Source organism: Oreochromis niloticus, linkage group LG5, assembly GCF_001858045.2.
Source record: "Oreochromis niloticus isolate F11D_XX linkage group LG5, O_niloticus_UMD_NMBU, whole genome shotgun sequence".
Lineage (NCBI taxonomy): Eukaryota > Metazoa > Chordata > Actinopteri > Cichliformes > Cichlidae > Oreochromis > Oreochromis niloticus.
In genome coordinates this window covers 3,298,345-3,317,812 of record NC_031970.2, presented here as the reverse complement: position 1 = coordinate 3,317,812, position 19,468 = coordinate 3,298,345, and the positions used below count along the sequence as shown (strand labels likewise).

General features: G+C 42.3%; 2 protein-coding genes across 3 annotated transcripts; one reads left to right on the top strand and one right to left on the bottom strand.

Moving 5' to 3' along the window:
• Nucleotides 1-91: 91 nt before the first annotated feature.
• Nucleotides 92-15,310, bottom strand: ssuh2.1 (ssu-2 homolog, tandem duplicate 1). 2 transcript variants are annotated; one of them, XM_005469745.4, is made up of 12 exons: nt 15,192-15,310; nt 7,187-7,282; nt 7,003-7,087; nt 6,745-6,874; nt 4,997-5,057; nt 4,280-4,404; nt 4,128-4,190; nt 3,582-3,661; nt 2,762-2,854; nt 2,562-2,667; nt 2,225-2,332; nt 92-2,125 (listed from the first exon to the last, which is right to left on the bottom strand). In XM_005469745.4, the coding sequence occupies exons 1-12, from the start codon at nt 15,214-15,216 to the stop codon at nt 1,991-1,993; spliced, it is 1,107 nt and encodes a 368-aa protein (XP_005469802.1). In that variant the 5' UTR covers nt 15,217-15,310; the 3' UTR covers nt 92-1,990. The 2 variants fall into 2 exon arrangements, with proteins under 2 accessions (XP_005469802.1, XP_019212340.1); XM_019356795.2 differs by lacking the exon at nt 15,192-15,310 and adding an exon at nt 14,980-15,169.
• A 1,489-nt stretch (nt 15,311-16,799) lies between these two features.
• dynlrb1 (dynein, light chain, roadblock-type 1) lies at nt 16,800-19,108 on the top strand. The gene is made up of 4 exons (XM_003456228.5): nt 16,800-16,949; nt 17,261-17,336; nt 18,611-18,778; nt 18,915-19,108. The coding sequence occupies exons 1-4, from the start codon at nt 16,947-16,949 to the stop codon at nt 18,956-18,958; spliced, it is 291 nt and encodes a 96-aa protein (XP_003456276.1). The 5' UTR covers nt 16,800-16,946; the 3' UTR covers nt 18,959-19,108.
• Nucleotides 19,109-19,468: the final 360 nt, after the last annotated feature.

Sequence of the window (19,468 nt, the reverse complement as noted above, 5' to 3'; positions counted from 1 at the left end):
TACCAAAACATTTATAAAAATTTACACAAAACATCTTTTTGGATCCAAGCTGGTGGTTTTAAAGTTCAGGGACTGCACAGACACCACCGGGTGATAATAAAAACATCTTTATTTGTGTGATAACTTTACTGCAAACATTGGCAGGTGATTGACAGTTTATAAAACAATAAAAGATTTTAGTGTACACATGAGAGTCTGTAGTGATGTACAAAGGTTAAATACAGTATGAGACATGTTTTCTGTGTCACTTCAGTAAAAATGTCCAAACTCTGGATGGATTTTACAGAACCTGTAAGAGGAAAACGTACACGCACACCAAGCAAACAGTCCCTACTTATGACATCATTAGAAAATGACACGCAGGTTCAAACTGCTTCAGACAGGAAGCTGCATTTTATCATCGCTGGCAGTAAACTGCTGCACTTAATCTTCCAGGAATTTGGCCTGGAGTTCATTTCCTGCCCTAAAGAAGATTCCTCTCTTCTTTTACATGTAGACTTAAAAAAACAACAACTTTAAGGCAACAGCCGTACGACACACCGGGCGCCTGCTCGACCCGCTGGGCTGTACCTGCACCGAATCACCTTACAGCTCCAGAAAAATCCTCAACCAGATTAAATTCAATGATGTTTATCCATCAAGCAAAACTTTACACTTTACTATTGAAGTCCATCATTCATTAAATTATATAACAGCGATTCCATCCCTGTAATTAATCACCTAACAAGACCGGGACCCTTGGATGGATGACTGAACAGGCTGAAGAAAGGAGTGAGAGGAGACAGGAAGACCCTGAACCTGAACCGAGCTCAGCTAAAAATTACAACAAAAACACAAAAAAATCATGACAAATATGGAAAAATCCAAATAAAAAAATGTAAATGATGAGAAATTGAATATTTCAACAAGGATACTGATAATGACAAAACATAAACTAAAGATGACCACAGAAAAATAAACAGACTCCAAACAATCACAAAGAGACAAAAAATATTTAAAAAATAGATTTAAATGACATCAGAGAAACTAAAACCAATCACAGAATGACAGCGAGACACCAAAATGAGCACAAATATAGTGAAAACGTTCAGAAAGGTTAAAAATCTTTGGTCATTCATGTTCTGTGACGTTATGGGCGGTGCTCCTTCTAACAATGATTTTCAGTATTGATTATTCTGCCAGTTATTTTCAGTTAATAATTTTCTTTAAAAACGTCACTCAGTGAGAAGTTACCAGGAAAAATCTCGAGTCCTCCTCTTTAGCCTGACGCTGTAAGTGCACTCGTGTTTAAAGTTAAAAGGAAACAAAGGGAACGAGTCAAACGAGAGTGGAAACGAGTCTGACTGTATCTGAGATTTCAACCAAAAGCAGCAACTTTCAGCTGTTTAAAGGCAGTAAAATGAGGTTAACGTAGTGCAGATACCAGAAAATAAGAGAATAAACCCTGAGTGTGACTGCAGGACGTCTAAACGTTACAGTTAAACATATTTAACAAGTAAAATCCAGGTTGTGCATAATAATGTGAACTTTAGTGATCTGACCTGATGATATACTGAACAAAAGCATTTAGTACTGAATGCCACAAAGAAAGCACCAGCAGCAACAGGAAATAACCTGATGGTAAACAGGAAGTAGATGTTAAGGCACACACACACACAGTGGGTGGATTATAACAGATTAGAGAAAGAGGTAAAATTCATACTGATTCATGATTAAAATAACTAACATGCATAACAAAGTTTATGTACGGATATACGGAAAATTTTCTAGTGAAAATCCATCAAGACGTTTAACTGAAACTGAAAAAATAAAAGACTAACTGACACCTGTGACAGCTTTGGGGCCACTTATCTTAAAAGTTTGGCTCCCTGTGATTTGGAGGCGAATCCTATCAAAATAAAGCTGAGCTTTGATCATTTATCATAAAACTGTAAGATTGTTTAGTAAACATACAAAAGAATCGTGGGACTAAATATCGATACCGTGCTGCCTACAGGATGGAACATGCAGAGGGATATTTGGAGGTAAACACTTTGTTCTCCAGCCCGTAGACGAAGAAGCTGTAGTCTTTTCCGTTGTAGGTGTAATAGGCATGAGTGAGCGGCACCAGCTCGATGCTCTGACGCTGAGGAGGGAGATCGAACGCTCAGAGTCGACACAGAGCAACAAACCTCAAAGAATGTGTCTGAGATCGGCCGAGAGGGCCGCGTGTGCTTATCTGTACCTGCTGCAGGATGCGGCTGGTGGAGGTGAAGCGCTCGAGGTGTTCGTTAATCAGTTTTGTTGAAACGTCACAGATCTCCTGATCCGGGAAACCCTGGATAGGATACACCTGGCAGGACAGCGAGAGGGGTTTACATGCAGGTTCAGCAGCAGGAAGTCTGTATTATTATAAATTCATTCATATAGTTCACATTCATCCACTCGCTACAGTGGACACGCTGACCAAACATCCAGGTGTGTGGTCGCACTCTCTCCCACAGCAGCACAGAGGAAGCAGCCGGTGTGGATCCATCACAAAGATTAATGAAAGAAAGAAAAATAAATGTTTGTTTTTTTACCAGCAAACTCTCATCGATGAAGAAAGCATCTCCCGACACCTTCTCAAACTTCTTGTCAGGGAAGTCCGGCTGGCGGTCGGGAATGAACTCACTGACGTTGTTCTTCCTACAGATTTAAACAAATAAACACAAACGGCTGAGACAGTGATGTCATACAGAGAGCCGTGGGAACATTTTGAGTGATTGAGTGATTTTGATACCACGTCACTGTGAGCTGGATGAAATGCAGCAGGTTTTGGCTGCCGAGACAAACGGAGCAGGTCTTGTAGCCGTGGCTGTGGCAGCTCAAACACCTTCAGGAGCGAGAGACCAACAGCAAAGTCAGAGACAGCATGAAAAATCAAAGAGACCAGAGCGGAGCTGCGATTCTGTGCAGCTCCATCTGTGTGCTCCCCCTGCTGTCTGCACCCGATTCATTCTCAACTTAATTTTAGGGAGGAGGATGAAATCACAGGGAGGCCAGTCTGATGCATGAAGACTGTTTTGGTTTGGCCAAAAGTCTGTGAATGGCTTGTTGGCATGATCAAGCACCTGACTGTCACCAGGAGGTTCTCCTTCAGACGCCTCGGGATGGTGGACTTTCTTTGGTCCTGTATCCTGCAGGCTCCTCCTCCCAGATGCTGCATCGCAGCCACAAACATGACCCTCATCATCCCTTACCCTCTTTCTCTCTCTCAGTTTGTGTCAAAGACACGGTTCCCCCTCTGGGAGGCGTGGCCTCCAGTGGGCTTCTGAATGCCACACCTCCCATATGTACGTTACAGTTATCCCTCCACTGGAGTCCTCAGTTCCTGCTGGACATCTTTCTGGATCAAAACACTCACCTGCCTGCCCGCTCTCCTTCGTCATCATCATCATTTCTCCCCTCAGTCTGGGGAAAGCAGCTCAGACTTTTACAAGTTCACACAAAATCGTGCCTCCGATAAGCAGTGACGTGAGTACAAAGTGCTTTTATTAGCTGTCCCTTATCATCTGCACATTTTAAAGTGAGAAAGAGAAAAGCAGCGAGCAGACTCCCACCTCTTTCGACCTCTGCCATGACAGGAAGTGCAGTGCTTGTTCCTGATACGACCGCGACCGTGGCAGAACGTGCACCGCTTCTGCAGAACGAGAAGAAAAGATTAAAAAGATTCATTTCTACATTATGATGAGCTTAAGCTAATTTTTCAGCCAATGCCGTTTGTTACTGCGGGCTAAAGCTGCAGTGGATGCTGGGAAATGTGCACTGAGCGTGTTTAGAGGATTGCACTTCAGCGTCTGTCAAAGTGCAGAACACACTTTATTTTATAAATGCTGCACATTCATGCTTTTTTGTCTGTTGCTTTCTGCCGCATATTCACTGCAAACTTTTCAGTATGTTTGATCATTTTAACATAAAGGTATCATGGCGGTGTCTGAACATTCAGCCAAAACAAGAACAAAAAATAACTGAGATAAAAATCAACAACCAGCAGATATTTTTCATGTGTCCTAATTTGAAGTTAAAGCTGGAACCGAATCGTGAACTTCCTCCCATTTCGACTTGTTAATTTTACGATAAAATATGAAACGCTTTAAAAACCGGACCTGGCCTCTGCCGAAGCAGGCGGTGCAGCGAGTTCTCCCGCAGCCTTTGCACTTGTGACACACCTGGAACACAAATTTGTGTTACTGTGATTAAACAGTGACGACAGCAGCTCAGGAAGCTGAAAAAAGACCAAAGAGGCGCAGAGGAGCACCTTCACGAACGACGAGTGCGGCACTCGGATCTTCTCCACCTTGTCAGTGTATCTCTGAGGCAGCGACACCGGGATGTCCCACGGCGCGGGGCTCATACCGTACTGAGGACCGTCCACCGTCTGACCTGTTTCACACCAGGACAACATAAGTGATGAAGAGTTATCCCGCCTCGTGTGACCGACTGCTCCTCACCCTCAGCCGATTGATCCTCTGTCACCGCATTCCTCCACTTTAGATTTTAATCATCAGCTCAGGTTTGAGCTTTTCTGATGTGTTTTTCCCGCTAATCAATACTTCTGACAGATACAACAGGAGATAAAACAATAACATGATAACAAACTGAAAATACTGCACTCTGGAAGTTTTCAGATTTCTGCTGCTTTCCCACCTCAAGAACTTTTCCCAGGAACTAAGAACCGTTAGAGGAACTCTGTCTGCTTCCAGCACAGGAATCAGGATAGGGAAATTACTGCGCCGCTTTAAAAAAATCCCTCCATGTAAGAGGAACTGCCTTTATACAGGAAGAACAGGAATCATAAAGAAACTTGGAGTAGGTGAGTAGTCAGCTGCTGCATTACCACCACCTACTGGACTCAAGCAGTTAGTTATACAGCCAGTAGCCCCAGGGTTTCTGCATTTCACTGGTCTCTTGCCTTTGTATCGTGACAGACGTGCCGTTCATGCAGAAAACACATCATGTGAGGAATTGTTTTTACCGTTGTAGGGCTCAAACTGCCAGGCGCTGGTTCTGGTCTCAGTGTAGGTCTCCAATCGATACTGCAGGAAGAAACGAAAGCAGACTGTAAAACACTGGCAGCACTTTGGATTCAAGTTTCCACACAGACTGACCCGTAAATTGGATTTTACAGAGTAACTTAAAAAGCTTTAAAGTCATGTTTCCTGTGAGCTGTTAAAGCTGCCGTGGATTCTGGATAAGCTTTGCTTCCTTACATTAAACTCCATTAAAGTTTAAGAGCACAGGTGCATTTAACATGGAACTTTGGTGTTGTTCTTTATTTCCTGTTGCAGAGGCGGACGCTCAAATAATACATGATCAAAGTTTCTGATAATGAGGTTGGTTTCTATGCAAGCACTCTCTGTGAGCCAAAAGCTCAGAGCCAGGAGTTTTTTCTACTTCTGGCTCTGTATGATGTCATCCAGACGGGATATTCCTAATATGGTCATGTTATCTTAGGTATACAGCTCTGGCAGTCAGCACAGAAGCTCCACCCACCTGTTGTTTAAACCTTCTGTTTATGGCAGCCAGCCAATCAGGAGGGAGTTGTCTTAAACAGGGAGGAGCTAAAGCAGCTTGTTTCACATAGAGGAGGACCTCAAGCCCATGTAATTCATGCAAAGCTGCTCTAGTTGAGCAAATAATGAAAACATGAACCTGGAACTGAGCAGAATAGCTGCTCTTTAAATAGAAATGCATTAGGATACTGTCACACTATGACAGCTGGGATAACCTCCAGTCACCCCCAGCAACCATGGATGGATGGATGGATGGATGATGGATGGATGAGTGAATGGATGGATGGGTGGATGGATGAGTGAATGGATGGATGGATGGATGGATGGATGGATGGATGGATGGATGGATGAGTGAATGGATGGATGGATGGATGGATGGATGAGTGGATGGATGGATGAGTGAATGGATGGATGGATGGATGGATGGATGAGTGAATGGATGGATGGATGGATGGATGGATGAGTGAATGGATGGATAGATGGATGGATGGATGGATGGGTGGATGGATGGATGGATGAGTGAATGGATGGATGGGTGGATGGATGGATGGATGGATGAGTGAATGGATGGATGGATGGATGGATGAGTGAATGGATGGATGGATGGATGGATGGATGGATGGATGAGTGAATGGATGGATGGGTGGATGGATGTTACACCTGAGGTCTAAAATTGTCAAGTTGCTCTTTTACAGAAAATTCAGAGCCAACTTCCCCACCATGTATAAAGTATATTAAATGTTCATTATGTTATTTTATGATCATTTTTATTGCATTACTGGCAGATGCACTGGCATTATTTACAGTTATTAGGTTTCTACATTTCTCCGGCCTTATACTGATATCTAATTACTGAAAGTACTAATTCCAGGAGGTTAACAGACACCATCAGTCACATCTGAACTCTGTTTTTGCTCTGTTGTTCAATTTAATTCACTCCTATTTCTAAAGCTCCACATCCCAACACAAATCAATCAAAGCTGTTTTTTAAAATCAGTTTTAAAGTGAAGACTTTTAAGCCCCTGTTATTTCCCCTTGTTATCAGATGTATCATTTTCATTTGTCTATAGTGAATGATTCATTCTTAAAGGCATCGTTGTTGTTAAACTGTTTTAATGAGTGAAATAAAAATCATTATCAGTTTTCTTGCAGATGTCACATTGGTGTGAGTTAGTTTTGGGAATCATAAACCCACAGGTATGAGACCTACCCTGTACACTGTGATGGGCTGCAGATCTTTGAAGGTGAGATTCCTGGCAGGCTTGGAGCTGTAATTCCATTTGGATTCCACAAATTTGAGCAGAGCATCTCTGGCTACATCCTCCGATACCGAGGGGACCCTGGAGAAAAAAAAAAATCCTTCATCCCACCGGGGCTTCATTTGTTTGTCGAGCGACTATTTTGCCTGAGGTAAAGTAAAGCATCATCTGCAAAGCCTTTAATAAAAACATGACCCGTAGATGGTTACCTGACGTCGGGCACTGATGTGCTTCTGTTTTGTTCAGGTTGGGGATTATATGCAGGGGGCGGTGGGTACAGTGGGTTATCGTCATCTGGACAAGCGCATAAACAGAAACACAAAAACAAAGGAGATAAAGGCGAAGGTGGTGCTGGTGGTGTAAAGAAACCTCACAGTAGAACAGAAGGCTCACCTCCTCCTTTGTGGCCCTGATATCCATGAATATCATCCAGCCAGCCAGGAGGTGGCGCTGATGGTCCCTCCTCTGGTATATTTGGATCGAATGTACCTGAAAAGACGGGAAGAAAAGATTGTTTCTGTGGTAAAGTCATAGATTGCATAGAAATCATGGACAGAGTCTGGTCTGAAAAGTGTCGTAAACCTGCATTTTTTTCAAATGGCCAGCAGGGGCGACTCCTCTGTTGCCATTTTGATACCACATGATATGTCGCATGCCCGACAACATCAGAGCACGCTCTTAATGAGACGTTGGATGGTGTCCTTGCATACCACAAGTCCCAGAGAAGTTCTGTTTCTACTGTGTTCTGCTGTTCTCTAGCATAGTCAATGGTATCAAGTATTCATTCACCAGGAGCTGCCTGCATACTCTCGCCACATTAGGCCGAGCATTGTTGTTCACAAGCAGGAAGCCAGGACCTACTGCAGCAGCGTAGGGTCGTACAGTGGGTCAGCTGGCAGTCAACCTGTAGATGTCCCTCCATGGATTAGCAAACCACCAAACCGCTTGTGCTGAACGATGTTACAGGCAGCATAATATTCTCCACGGCTTCTCTACGGCATTTCACGTCTGTCACCTGAGCTCTGGGTGAACCTGCTATCATCTCTGAGAAGCACAGTGGTAGACCTGCTAATTCTGGTATTCTATGGCAAATGCCATTGGGCTCCACAGTGGTGGGCAGTGAGCATGGGCCCTGCTAGAGGATATGGGGCCCTCAGGACACGCTCATGAAGTCTGTTACTGATTCACCCCAGTGGCCTGCTGGAGGTCATTTTATAGCTCTTGCAGTGTTCATCCTGCTGATGGGTTAAAGGCCTTCTACAACCCCGCCCAGCTCTCCTAGACTTACTGCCTGTCTCCTGAAAGTCCCATGGTCGTGATGTTTGATTTGGGAGCGTTTAATGCCAGACATAAATTCTGGTGTCAGTTTACTCCTCTGCTTTGGTAGTCTTCAGGTTCTTGATAATTGTATGCTCTAACCTGATTAGTCTCACCTGTGTTGTTTTAGTCACTCCTGTTTCCAAGTAGTCAGTGAGTTCCTCAAGTGTACGTAGATCGTCAGGGATTGCCTCGTTACACTTTAAGCCTTAAGAGTTTGCTTCACCGACCAATCAACTGTTAATGATCTAAGTCTGTTTTGGGGTTAAAGATCTGGACTGTGGAGCGATTAATAAAAATAAGCAACAGAATCTGAGTTTGTTTTCTGCAACATGCTGAGAGGGAGTGGCCAGTGTTTCTGTCCGCGTGGCAGGAAAGGAGGATGCATTCTTTAGCAGAGGCTGTCAGGAAACTGGTTCCAGCCTCAGGAAACGGGTCACACGAACATTATTAAATATCACTATAAATATTTACACACCAACTCATTATTCCACTGCCAGTACATCAGGTGGATACATTTCTATGGTTTTACAGCAAGAGAGTCCACACTGGTGCACTTCTGTCTTTGCAGTCACATTCCTGTTAGAGGCCAGTCTATCACAATTAAAACATTAGAGCGATGCAGTGTTGGGGGAGACTTGCTTCTGGTAAAAGTGAGATGGGACATACTATTCAGAGAGTCCTCTTTGTGAAAGTTAAGGATAAAGAAAGGCTTAAAAATCCTTCACAGAAGTTTATAAGATGGGATTTCATAATTGTTGGAGCTCAGAACAGCTCCCAACAAATGTGATGGTAAAATCCTCCACAGAACTCCACCAGACATCTCACTGATACAGGCTGGACTGACTGGCTCCACCAAATTAGATTAAAGATCAATCAGTGGTCTGAACTCGAGTGTTTCAAAGACATGAGGATGGAGGAATGAGGCGCACACCTCCTGAGCTGTCTTTTTAAAGCAGTGTCACCTTCCGTTCATCTGTTCGCAGAGCCATCGGTGGGAGAACGTGACGAGACGTTTCTCCCACTGAAAACATTCCTGCTAATGCATTAAAACTCAAATTTCAGCAGACAGGAAGGAGGACAAAGACAACGAGGAAGCACAACATGGAAGACTACTTATTGGAAATATTCCTTCCTTCCTCAAAACATATTGTGAAGTTAGAATATTCAATAACACAGCAAATCCTCGTGGTCCTTTTCCCTGAGGAAGCCCATTACAGAAACTTACAGAATTTACAGTCTGAACGCTGCATTATGAAGTGCAACCAAAAAAACAAAGAAAATGTATAAACAGCTACAAAAACCCCTTTTAGTTTGTTTATTACAGACACAGTCCTGACTTCATCACATATCTAACTCTGTGCAGTGATGCTGCAGCTTCACAGAGCAGGTCAGTGAGCCTGCAAGGTTTTGTGTTGGAAGGCTCCAGTTTAAATCCAGTGGATTTGGAAGGTTTAACAGACTGGGATAATGGGGAAACTGGACACAGGTGTGAAACTGAATAATTGAATAATCAGGCTGTATAGTACCATATCACCCTGTTAGAGCACTTTGCTCTCGCTCTGCAGGCCTACTTGTTGTTCCTAGAGTATTTAAAAGTAGAATGGGAGGCAGAGCCTTCAGTTTTCAGGCCCCTCTTCTGTGGAACCAGCTTCCAGTTTGGATTCAGGAGACAGACACTATCTCTACTTTCAAGATTAGGCTTCAAACTTTCCTTTTTGCTAAAGCATATAGTTAGGGCTGGACCAGGTGACCCTGAACACTCCCTTAGTTATGCTCTGATAGGTGTAGGCTGCTGGGGGATTCCCATGATGCACTGGGTGTTTCTTCTTCACTCCTTTTTTCACTCTGTATGTAATCATTAGTTATTATTACTCTCTGGCTCTCTTCCTGTCTGAACCTCGTGTTCAGACTGCTGCCTGCATCTGTCTCATGTGTAGTCGTGTTTTTTCAGTATAGAAATCTAATTGTACCAAAAAGATCTGAATAACAGAGCTTATGGATGCTGCTTCGGCCCATGAAACGACTGAGACACTGTGCAGCTGTGCCATTTCAACACACAGCTGTGCACATCAGCATTATCTAACATGGAAACAAGGGGGCTGATGGGAATAAGTCTCCTTCCTACAGTTTAAGCAAGTTAGAACAAACTAGCAGCTTCACTATGAACACCGTCTGAACACCCACGGCCTGGTTTGCTAATCTTTTCCTGGCTTTGAACGGATCACTTTAACTTCTGTCAACACACCACACCTACAAGGGACATCTAGTGATTCACTTCAGTGTTTGTCTTTACTCTGCACAGTTCCTCAGTGTTAGTAACCGAAACACTGCATGATGCCTCAGGTATTAACTCTGATTCAAAAACAGATCTCTCTGAATAAACCGTTTCATTTGAACTCAGCACAGAACAGTCTGATTTATTTTTATCAGAAATACATTTGTGCACTTATTACTGACAGCTTTGAATATTAAACAAATTCATGCACATCAGCATATGTGAACTGCACGCTCAGCTAAATGACGCAGCAAAATTAAGGCTCTCGGGCTAAATCTGGCCCACTTTATATTCTTAATTATGGCCCACAGCTGTTGACTGTACAGTGACACACACGGTGTGCAAAATATGGAGCCACAGACAGAGAACAGAGATGTGGAAGCGTCACAGCAGCACATCTCAGCTCAAAGTGATGGTTTCACTGTTACAGGTGAACCACACGATCACAGAGCTCTTACTTTTCCTGTCTAAACGTTTTAAAGTTGAATAAACCTTTTAGTCGACCGATTAAGGACTCATGTTGTACATGACATAACTTCACGACACTGTTCATTAAAAAATGCAGATCAGTAAACTCTGAATGTGAATTCTCAGTTTTCTACTGATTGTAGTGATGCACGAGTATGTGTAAAATATGTAATTTGTCTGGTATTTAAAGGTTAAACGTCTCGGAAGACATTCAAACATCTCACCAATTAAAGTTCATCTACAGAGAATTACATTTTTATAGGACAATAATAAATCAGCAGAGATATAAACACAAACCTATAAACACGGAGCCAATTAAACATCTGTTTTTCAGATTTATTGTTCACAGTCAAGTTAGTTTTTATGTCCATACTGGTATTTGGTAGTATAATAAGCAATAATAACCCCCACGAGAAGCACACACAGCATATTTTTACACAATAGATGCGATTAAACCGCTTCCACGGCACCATGCAGCCATTTAACATGTGCGTCACGATGTTGCCCGACACAAACACTTTGTCAGCAACCCAACGGCTCCGAGTGTTTTTCACGAGCCGGGTTTTCTTCCAGATAAAAATACAGAGCGAGCGAGTTCGTGGCGAGTGGTACACAATACCTCTGGCTGAGGGATAAAAATATCAGCGAGAAGGTGTTTCCCCCACAAAAAGATCTGGGCTGAGATGGTCACAGTGTGTGAGAACGCTCTCAGGGAGGGAGGATGGAGGGAGGGTGATGGAGGCACATTAGGAGAGAGAAAAATAAAAATAGAGTCAGGGAGGGGGAGAAGGAATGTGAAAACAAAGCCAACTTATTACTGAGGCTTTAGCTGGACAATGCATCCAAAGCCCCTTCGTCTCCTTTTCTTTCTCTGAAGCTCAGTTTCTAAAAGTCTGCTTTAACTCGAGATCATTTAATTTGACTGAAGTGACTAAATTTACAAAATTTGCTGTCTCCCTACTGTCGGTCATATACGGTATATACTGTTACAATGTTGCAGGCCTAAATAATGAGCTCTGGTAATGAACTCTTCAGAGGCGATAAATGCTTTACGCTCCACTTCCAAACGCTCCCAGTGTGATCATCGCTCCGTCAAAGACACACAGCTGGTCTCAGGGCGACGTTTAAGAAACAGTCAGTCTGTCTTTGGTGCAGAAAAACACACTGAAACGGAATCAAAAGTAATGGTGGTTTTGGAGGTCAAATAAAGTTAATACATGATTTATTTGGTGTTTTAATGATCATTTCAATGGTCTGAAGCTTGTGTTCATCTTCAGCTCTTTGAAGACCACACTGTGCCGTGTTCACCAGTTCGGTTCAGTAAAATGTGTTGATTTGGTTCGTAAATCTGATAAAGTGAAACTGCTTTTGGCACACAGATGAACTCACTCAGAGTTAGATAAACACAGAGACATAATCTCCAATCTGATCTTCTCTGATGTTCAGAAAAAAATATTAACAACCTTTTTAGGTCACTGCGCGTCTCGTGACACGGCGCCGCTCAGGGCGGCCTCCTCACACCATCCCACACCTCCCACACACAGATTGAAAGGCTCCATTATTACAGCTCGTTTAATGATGTCTGACCAATGCTGTGACCAAAACCTTTAGCCTGGTCATATTTTACATGATGTCACATTGAAGTAGCAGAATGTTAGCGCAAACTAGAGACGCAAAACAAGCTTCAAAAACTTGAACGTTTTGTCCAGTTAAATGCTAAAAGCATTCAGTTATTATACTGGCTGTGCAACCTATGTCTTGTTGCCAGACTCTTGGGTAGGTAGGACATCTTGATAACTGCAGGTAAATAAGAAGCCCTAGAGACCATCTGCAACCATCTAACGAGGAAAAACAATGAAGGAAAAATAAGTATTCCACATCCGGTTGGAAAGTGGTTGCTGGAGGTTGATGGCGGTCACTGTGAAGTACACTGATAAAAGATCACTCACATAGACTTAGAGACCAGTCAGTGCAAGGGAAGGTTCACCTTCAAAATAAAAGTTTGCCTTTCAAAGCATGTTGGCTGCAGCACAGAGGAAAAACCTTTATTTTGAAGGCTCACGTCAAACTTTTTTTATGGCTTGACTAGTAGTTATAACAAGTAGACAGGTTGGCGTCTACACTTCATCACGCTCTTTGCAACCAAATGACCTGGCAACTGCCAAGAACCTGCAGCAACTACTGGGCAACCACATGGAGATCACACGTTTCCATAGGTGTTGCTGCAGCTCCTCCAACCAACGGCCGCAGCAGGCTAAACATGAGGACGCTGATGAGGTGCAACAATAAACACATGAGATGCGCTTCTGTACTATTTGCTCCTTTTATTCCACATTGTACTGTCCACTATACAAATCAGTACGTGGGATCAAATGTTAAACAAATGCACAGACTGCACAACAACTCACAAAATATTGCACCAATTACTATGACAAACTACAACATCTGACTATGATATTAATTAGTGCATTAAACTATACATCAAGCTGCAGTCAACAGAAAGTTTCCCCTCATGCTCACTCTACCTTTCTGCTCATCAACATCAGGTGCGGTGAACAGGTGAGTGCAACCACATTTATCATCTAACACACACCCACGAGTCACGCCCCACAACTGTGCACCAATACAGTGTGTGCATCTAAACCAGCCCTCTTAATCCAAAAAAAGGAAAAACTCATATGGCTCCTACAGGTGTGTTGGGCCAACTGGTTACTAAGTACAGTAACTAATAAAGTACAGGTTATATAAATGGGATAACATTCTACATAACGCTCCGTAAACTTCTATCCCGATCAGTAGGAAAGTGATAATAAAGATTCTGTCTTTAATCATTGTTGCAGCGAACAGCACAGCTGAACATCAGCATGAAAAACGGTGATAATTCATATGTAAACAATGTGTGAGGACAATGTCAAAGCTCATTGCATCACATCCAATATGACAGACAAGATTGTCCAAAACGAAGAGTCGCCCCCTGCTGGCCATTAGAGAGAAGGCAGGTCCTTGTGACCTTCTGCAGTCAGAGACAGAAGCTCCAGTCGCTGGTAGTTACACGCAGGAGCAAACAAAACAACACTTTTTAGATGGTTATTCCAAAGAAGAGGGAGGAAGTTACAAACTGATCATACCACACATCACGCTCATCGCTATGAAACCAACGGAACAATGGGCACGCCCTTGGTGTTATCAGCACCTGTAAAGGGAGTTGTCTTCTCCTTCTCCACCTGGAGGCTGAAATAACTTCATCTAGTTTTACAAACTTTCACTGAACTGTCTATTACAGTGTCACAACTAAGCATATGCATAAGCACTTAAATACTTTAAATTAGAATAACAGAAATTTTCTGTTTCACTGGTTAAAAGTCCACTGCCCTCTTAGACATCTCCATACCTCTGCAGGTATGTCATATGGACCAACCACCTTTCCACTCTTCTTCTTCTTCATAGCTGCCCTCCCTTCCTCCTTACTAATGCCCAGTTTTACTGACACTTCCAAATTTACTCTCTTCCCTCCTGATTTTCTTCAACACTCCCGGTCTGTTATCACCCTGCACCTGCTGCACATCCTTTCCAGCTCAATCATCTATCTAGCCAATAGATACGAGTCATTTATGGGACATTATGGGCTGTCCGTGGGCAGCATTGGACTGTCCGCATCTGTCATTGATGGAGGTCGTGTCAGAAACATGTGTTGCTTGAGCTGCTGATGGACCATCAGTCAGGTAAGTAATAATACAAAGAAAGAGCTGGAGTGAAGCTGATGCCATCATGCTGTGTGTTTTTTATCTCCCTTCGCTGGTTAACTCCACTGTCTCTCACTTCCCTGTTCTGCCCACTTATCAGCCAATCAGCACACAGTGTCATCCATGTCGAGCACCATGTGGTTGGGATTTTGGAGTACAGCAGGGGCGCACCTCTCTGCAGACGGACACCGACGCTGCAGCAGAAAGGAAGCCTCTGGCTTTTCCACCTCTCTCCCCCAGCACTCCCAGTGCTCCTGTTTACTTTATTCATCTCCCAGTAAAACTTTTACACGAATCAGACACGATGCATTGTTTTGTTTTAGGGGTTTTTTCTACTTTTATCGCGATAATACTGTAAGATTTAGATTATAGTGAGTTACCTAAGTGCATCTTCAAACCCTGATAATGAGCAGACTGTGGTGAGTGTGTGAAGTGTGCAGAGGTCCGGGTAATCATCAACTCCTGAAACACAGAGGAGCGTTTTGAACTCTCAGCCTGCAGACGCTCCTGACAACTTGAAAGACCACAAACAGCTGAAGAGGAGCAGAGCGCTGGAATAAAAGCAGCTCTCTGCTCCTTTGGACATGCTCACCCACATCTTCTTCTTTCTCGTCCATTCCTCCGCTGCTCACAGTCGTTAAACGTGAATGAAGCTCCTAACAAGTCGCGCGCGGTCACGGTAACAATATATCACAACTTCCGGTTACAGTTTTCAAAGAGAAAAGCTTCTGTGTGGGATACAGTGTGTCACATTTCCTGTGAGGTATGCGCTCAGTGTATGAACTACAGCCGGATTTATTAGAGGTGTTTATTTTCATAATTTCAGTGTTTTTTATTCTGTTTTGACTTTTCTTTAAAGTCGGTTTAGTTTCAGTTAAATTTCATTGTTTCAATTTAGTTTTTATTGTTTAAAATGTTTAGTTTTAGTTCCGTTTTATTGGCTCCAGTGTCACTTTTAAACTTTGATGTTTTTATTGTATGGAGGGCATACTTCACAAAATCGTTTTTGGTTATAAAAATGTTTTCCACATCTATCATTATTTATTTATTTAGTTTTAAAATAACACTGATCTGCTGTCTTATATAAAGGCATGAATAACAACACCAGTCAAATCTGTTGAAAATGCTTAAAGTGTTTGATGACTTTGCTCCAAAGGTCTCAAAAAGCCTTTTTAAAGTTCAATTTCTCATTTTCTACTAAAACTTTCGTCCATCGCGTTCCTGTTGGTTTTACTTTGAGGGGTCCGTCTGTAAGCTTCCGGTCCAGTCTTGGCTGCTCACGTCTCACTTAACGTTGTCATTTTGTAAACAGGGTGGCCGCGCCCACCAATGATATGCAAACCATTCAGAAATAAATAAATAAAATAGAATAAAACGGAATAAAAATGTCCAGAGTTTTCCTACTAGATTATGCTTTTTTGTTGAACTGCACGACATTTTAAAGGGATAAGAATATGTAATTTTTACCACATTAAAAACTAAAGTGCAAGTTTTACTTTATCAGTTAATACATTTTAAGCCCATGTTTATAAAGCTTTCTAAAATACTGTATATGCAGTAAATATGCTATATTATTAATGTTTATTATTTATTTATTAAACGTAATCATCTGCTGTTTAAACTTTACCGAATCTGACGCTCTGAGATTAAATTAATGAAAATAAGTGAGAAAAAAAATATGAGTACAGTACAATTCTATAACCAATGTTTCGCCTCTTTTACCACTGAACTACAGTACGGTTAACTATTAGTTAATTAATTAGAAATAAATTAGTAACATGTCACTCACGCGGGACAATTTCTGCACTGTGAATGCGTTTTAGTTTCGTTAGTTTATTATCACAGGTATTCTGTTGTTTTATTGTATTATGATATATTATGATTTTGATTTAGAGGCTTTATCTTGTCTGTATTTCTTAACCAGAGTTATGCTTACAGAAGATTTGAATTGATGTTCTATATCATGAGAACCGCGTGACTTTACGGCTTTATCTGACCTGGGAAACCCCGGATCTTTGAAATCCCATGTTATGTTTTTAACCGAAGTGACTAAACAGTGTGATTTTTTTATGGTAACGATGCAGACCGTCCCACTTGTTTAATGTTATTTTTATATGACAAAGAAAAACCAGGACTTAAAATTGGAATTTATCAAGGCGAAAAGGAATAAAAGAGCCGGTGAAACATATGTATGAGAAGTCCGACTCTTCGGTTTGGACAGTAAACGTAGCAGTTGCCCCGGAGGTTCTTCTTCTTCGCCTGCCGTCAACAAAACCGGAGTGCTGGCTGCTAGTTTACAGAGCTTTGAGAGGGTTTTTTGGCACGAATTTGTACACAAAAAACGAAAATGGTAGGATAAGAGGACAGTTTGATAAGTATCTATTGAAACCGTTTACATATTTGGCCATCACACTGTAATTTACACAGGACGGAATTTAATAAATTGCTAACTAAAGCTAGCTTGCTTTTGCTAGTCGGGCGTTGTCAGTTCAGCAGACGACTGCAGCTTTATTTGTAACCTTTTCCCCCTTTGTGTTACCTTTAAACGCGCTCACTGGGAGATTATTTGAATTCTGTGTTTGTTGCGGTGTTAAATGATTTAAATCCGTTTATCAGCTCACATGAAATGACTGAGTTCTCACTGTTGTCTCCGTCCCTCAGGCTGAAGTAGAAGAAACTCTGAAGAGGATTCAGGGCCAGAAAGGAGTTCAGGGAATCATCGTCGCCAATTCAGAGGGTGAGACGACAATGATGTCGTTTTCCCTCCTCTTTTATAGACCTTTCCGCTCTTTGCGTGTTTCTAATTATGACTGCCACTGTGTGTTTTGCAGCTATAAGTCCTCCGGGGTCTGATCCAGAACACATGTTTAATAAACTCCGGGTTTGTTCAAACTGAGGCAAATTTTAGGGTTTATTTTTCCCGATAGTCGGTTACCATGATAACAGACACTGTGACCCTTCCCTAATCGTTTACCATGGTAACAGACCCTGTGAGCCTGTCTAACCTGCTCCCTGCAGGTGTTATCTCTGGCTCCTCCCCTCCTGTTACTCCTGAAACAGCCGACTGACCCTGGAACGCTGAAAACCCGGCTGGATCGATCATAATATTGATAATATCGGTACCAGTGTCAGTGTCAGATCGTGATACTTGATGCTTTACTTTCAGTGTGTTTCCTCAAAAAGTAGACATCCCTTTACAAACACAGTCCTCCTGCTCCTCCTCTTCCTCCTCCTCTCTGCCTCATTGTGTTTTGTTGTTGTGCTGTCACATGACTGGGTGGTGCTGAGCAAACACATGTAGGCTGTAGAGATAAAAAAGGAGCAATCTCACAGCTGTAAGCTAAAACGCCGCACACTGCCATGTGTAGGAAGGCGATTCGTGATCAGTTTATACAAACACATGAAAACAGAAGTGAGGAAAGAAACAAAGCATCCTTAGTGCTACAGCAGCATTCACTCATGTTTACGAATGACTTAAATCTTTTCTCTAATTAAATACAAAAAAAATCTTCCACATATTGATCATTGTTTCACTACCTGATCAATAACAAGTTAAACAACATTTAGTTTATAAAGAAAACATAACTGTCATTCGTGGAAAACAATCCTTCAAGCTGTGATAATTCCATAAAAATCAGGAATGCTTGTTTCATATATAAACTTTCACATGTGCTTTTTTCACTCTGTTAAATGTATTTGTTATTGATGTTTTTGTTTTGGTCTGCTGGGTTTCATTGAGCCCTGTTCCTTTAATGTACCACACTTACATTTTCCTTGGTACATAATAAAGCTGGAATCCCATCAAATTGTGAATTTAAATAATTTAGCTGTAACCTGACAGGACAAAATGCTACTGAAGACAAAACTATTTTCCTTCTTCGTCCCATTTTTAATTACTTTTTTTTTTTTTTTTTGAGTAATTGAAATCTATTTTACTGTCACGCTTCAGTTTCAGCAGCAGAGAACCAGTAAAATAAGGTGTGATGTGGTTACTGGGTGTTTTCCCTTCAGGAATCCCCATCAAGTCGACTCTGGACAACTCGAGCACGGTGCAGTATGCCGGGCTGATCCACCAGCTGGTGATGAAGGCCAGGAGCACCATCCGAGACATCGACCCCCAGAACGACCTCACCTTCATGCGCGTGCGCTCCAAGAAGAACGAGATCATGATCGCTCCAGGTGAGAGCATCTGATGGGAAATATTAAAATGCCCATTATTCGGATTATTTCCTGGCCAAAACGGCTGGATATGAACATTTAAGATGGTTTCGTTCCTGAAGTTGTTTTTTTTTTTTTTTTGCCTTTTTCTTCACAGATAAAGACTTTTTCCTCATCGTCATCCAGAATCCATCAGATTGAAGATGAAGGAGCTGACATCTGGCTGTTCGCTCTCTTTATCACTCTCATTTAAACGGCCCATTTTCTTTTTCTCGTTAAATCAAAAATTGTGTTTAGCAGAAGCTTTTTCACGGGAAGTAATGTTGTAAGGTCAGGATGTGAAGGTGGAGATGTGTGACCCCGAGGACGGTCAGTCAGCCTGCAGGAGGTTTTTTGGGTTGTTTTTTTCCCATGTTTTAGCATTCCAACTCCTCTGTGTGTGTGTGTGTGTGTGTGTGTGCGCGCGCGCGCGTGTGTGTGTGTGTGTGTGTGTGTGTGTGTGTGTGTGCGCGCGCGTGCGCGTACCTCATGTCACTGTTTATTTCATGTGTAGCAAGCAGCCAGACGTGCACGCCGAAACACGAGTGAGCAGTGAAGTCGCAGACATATGACTGGAGCAGAGCACGCTGGTCTGCAGAGGTCCAGTATACGAGGCAGAACAAAGGACGTGCTTTGTTTTATTTGGCCCACCTTAAAGGAAAACTGCAGATT

Excerpts from the sequence above, each read along its gene's own strand:
- ssuh2.1 (XM_019356795.2), bottom strand. The coding sequence starts at position 15,055 with ATGATTACCCGGACCTCTGCACACTTCACACACTCACCACAGTCTGCT. Across the intron at positions 2,668-2,761 it reads ATCCAGCTCACAGTGACGTG|GAAGAACAACGTCAGTGAGT; the intron begins GTATCAAAATCA and ends TTAAATCTGTAG. Across the intron at positions 2,126-2,224 it reads CCAGCCGCATCCTGCAGCAG|CGTCAGAGCATCGAGCTGGT; the intron begins GTACAGATAAGC and ends CTCCCTCCTCAG.
- dynlrb1 (XM_003456228.5), top strand. Across the intron at positions 17,337-18,610 it reads CATCGTCGCCAATTCAGAGG|GAATCCCCATCAAGTCGACT; the intron begins GTGAGACGACAA and ends TTTTCCCTTCAG. Across the intron at positions 18,779-18,914 it reads CGAGATCATGATCGCTCCAG|ATAAAGACTTTTTCCTCATC; the intron begins GTGAGAGCATCT and ends TTTTCTTCACAG.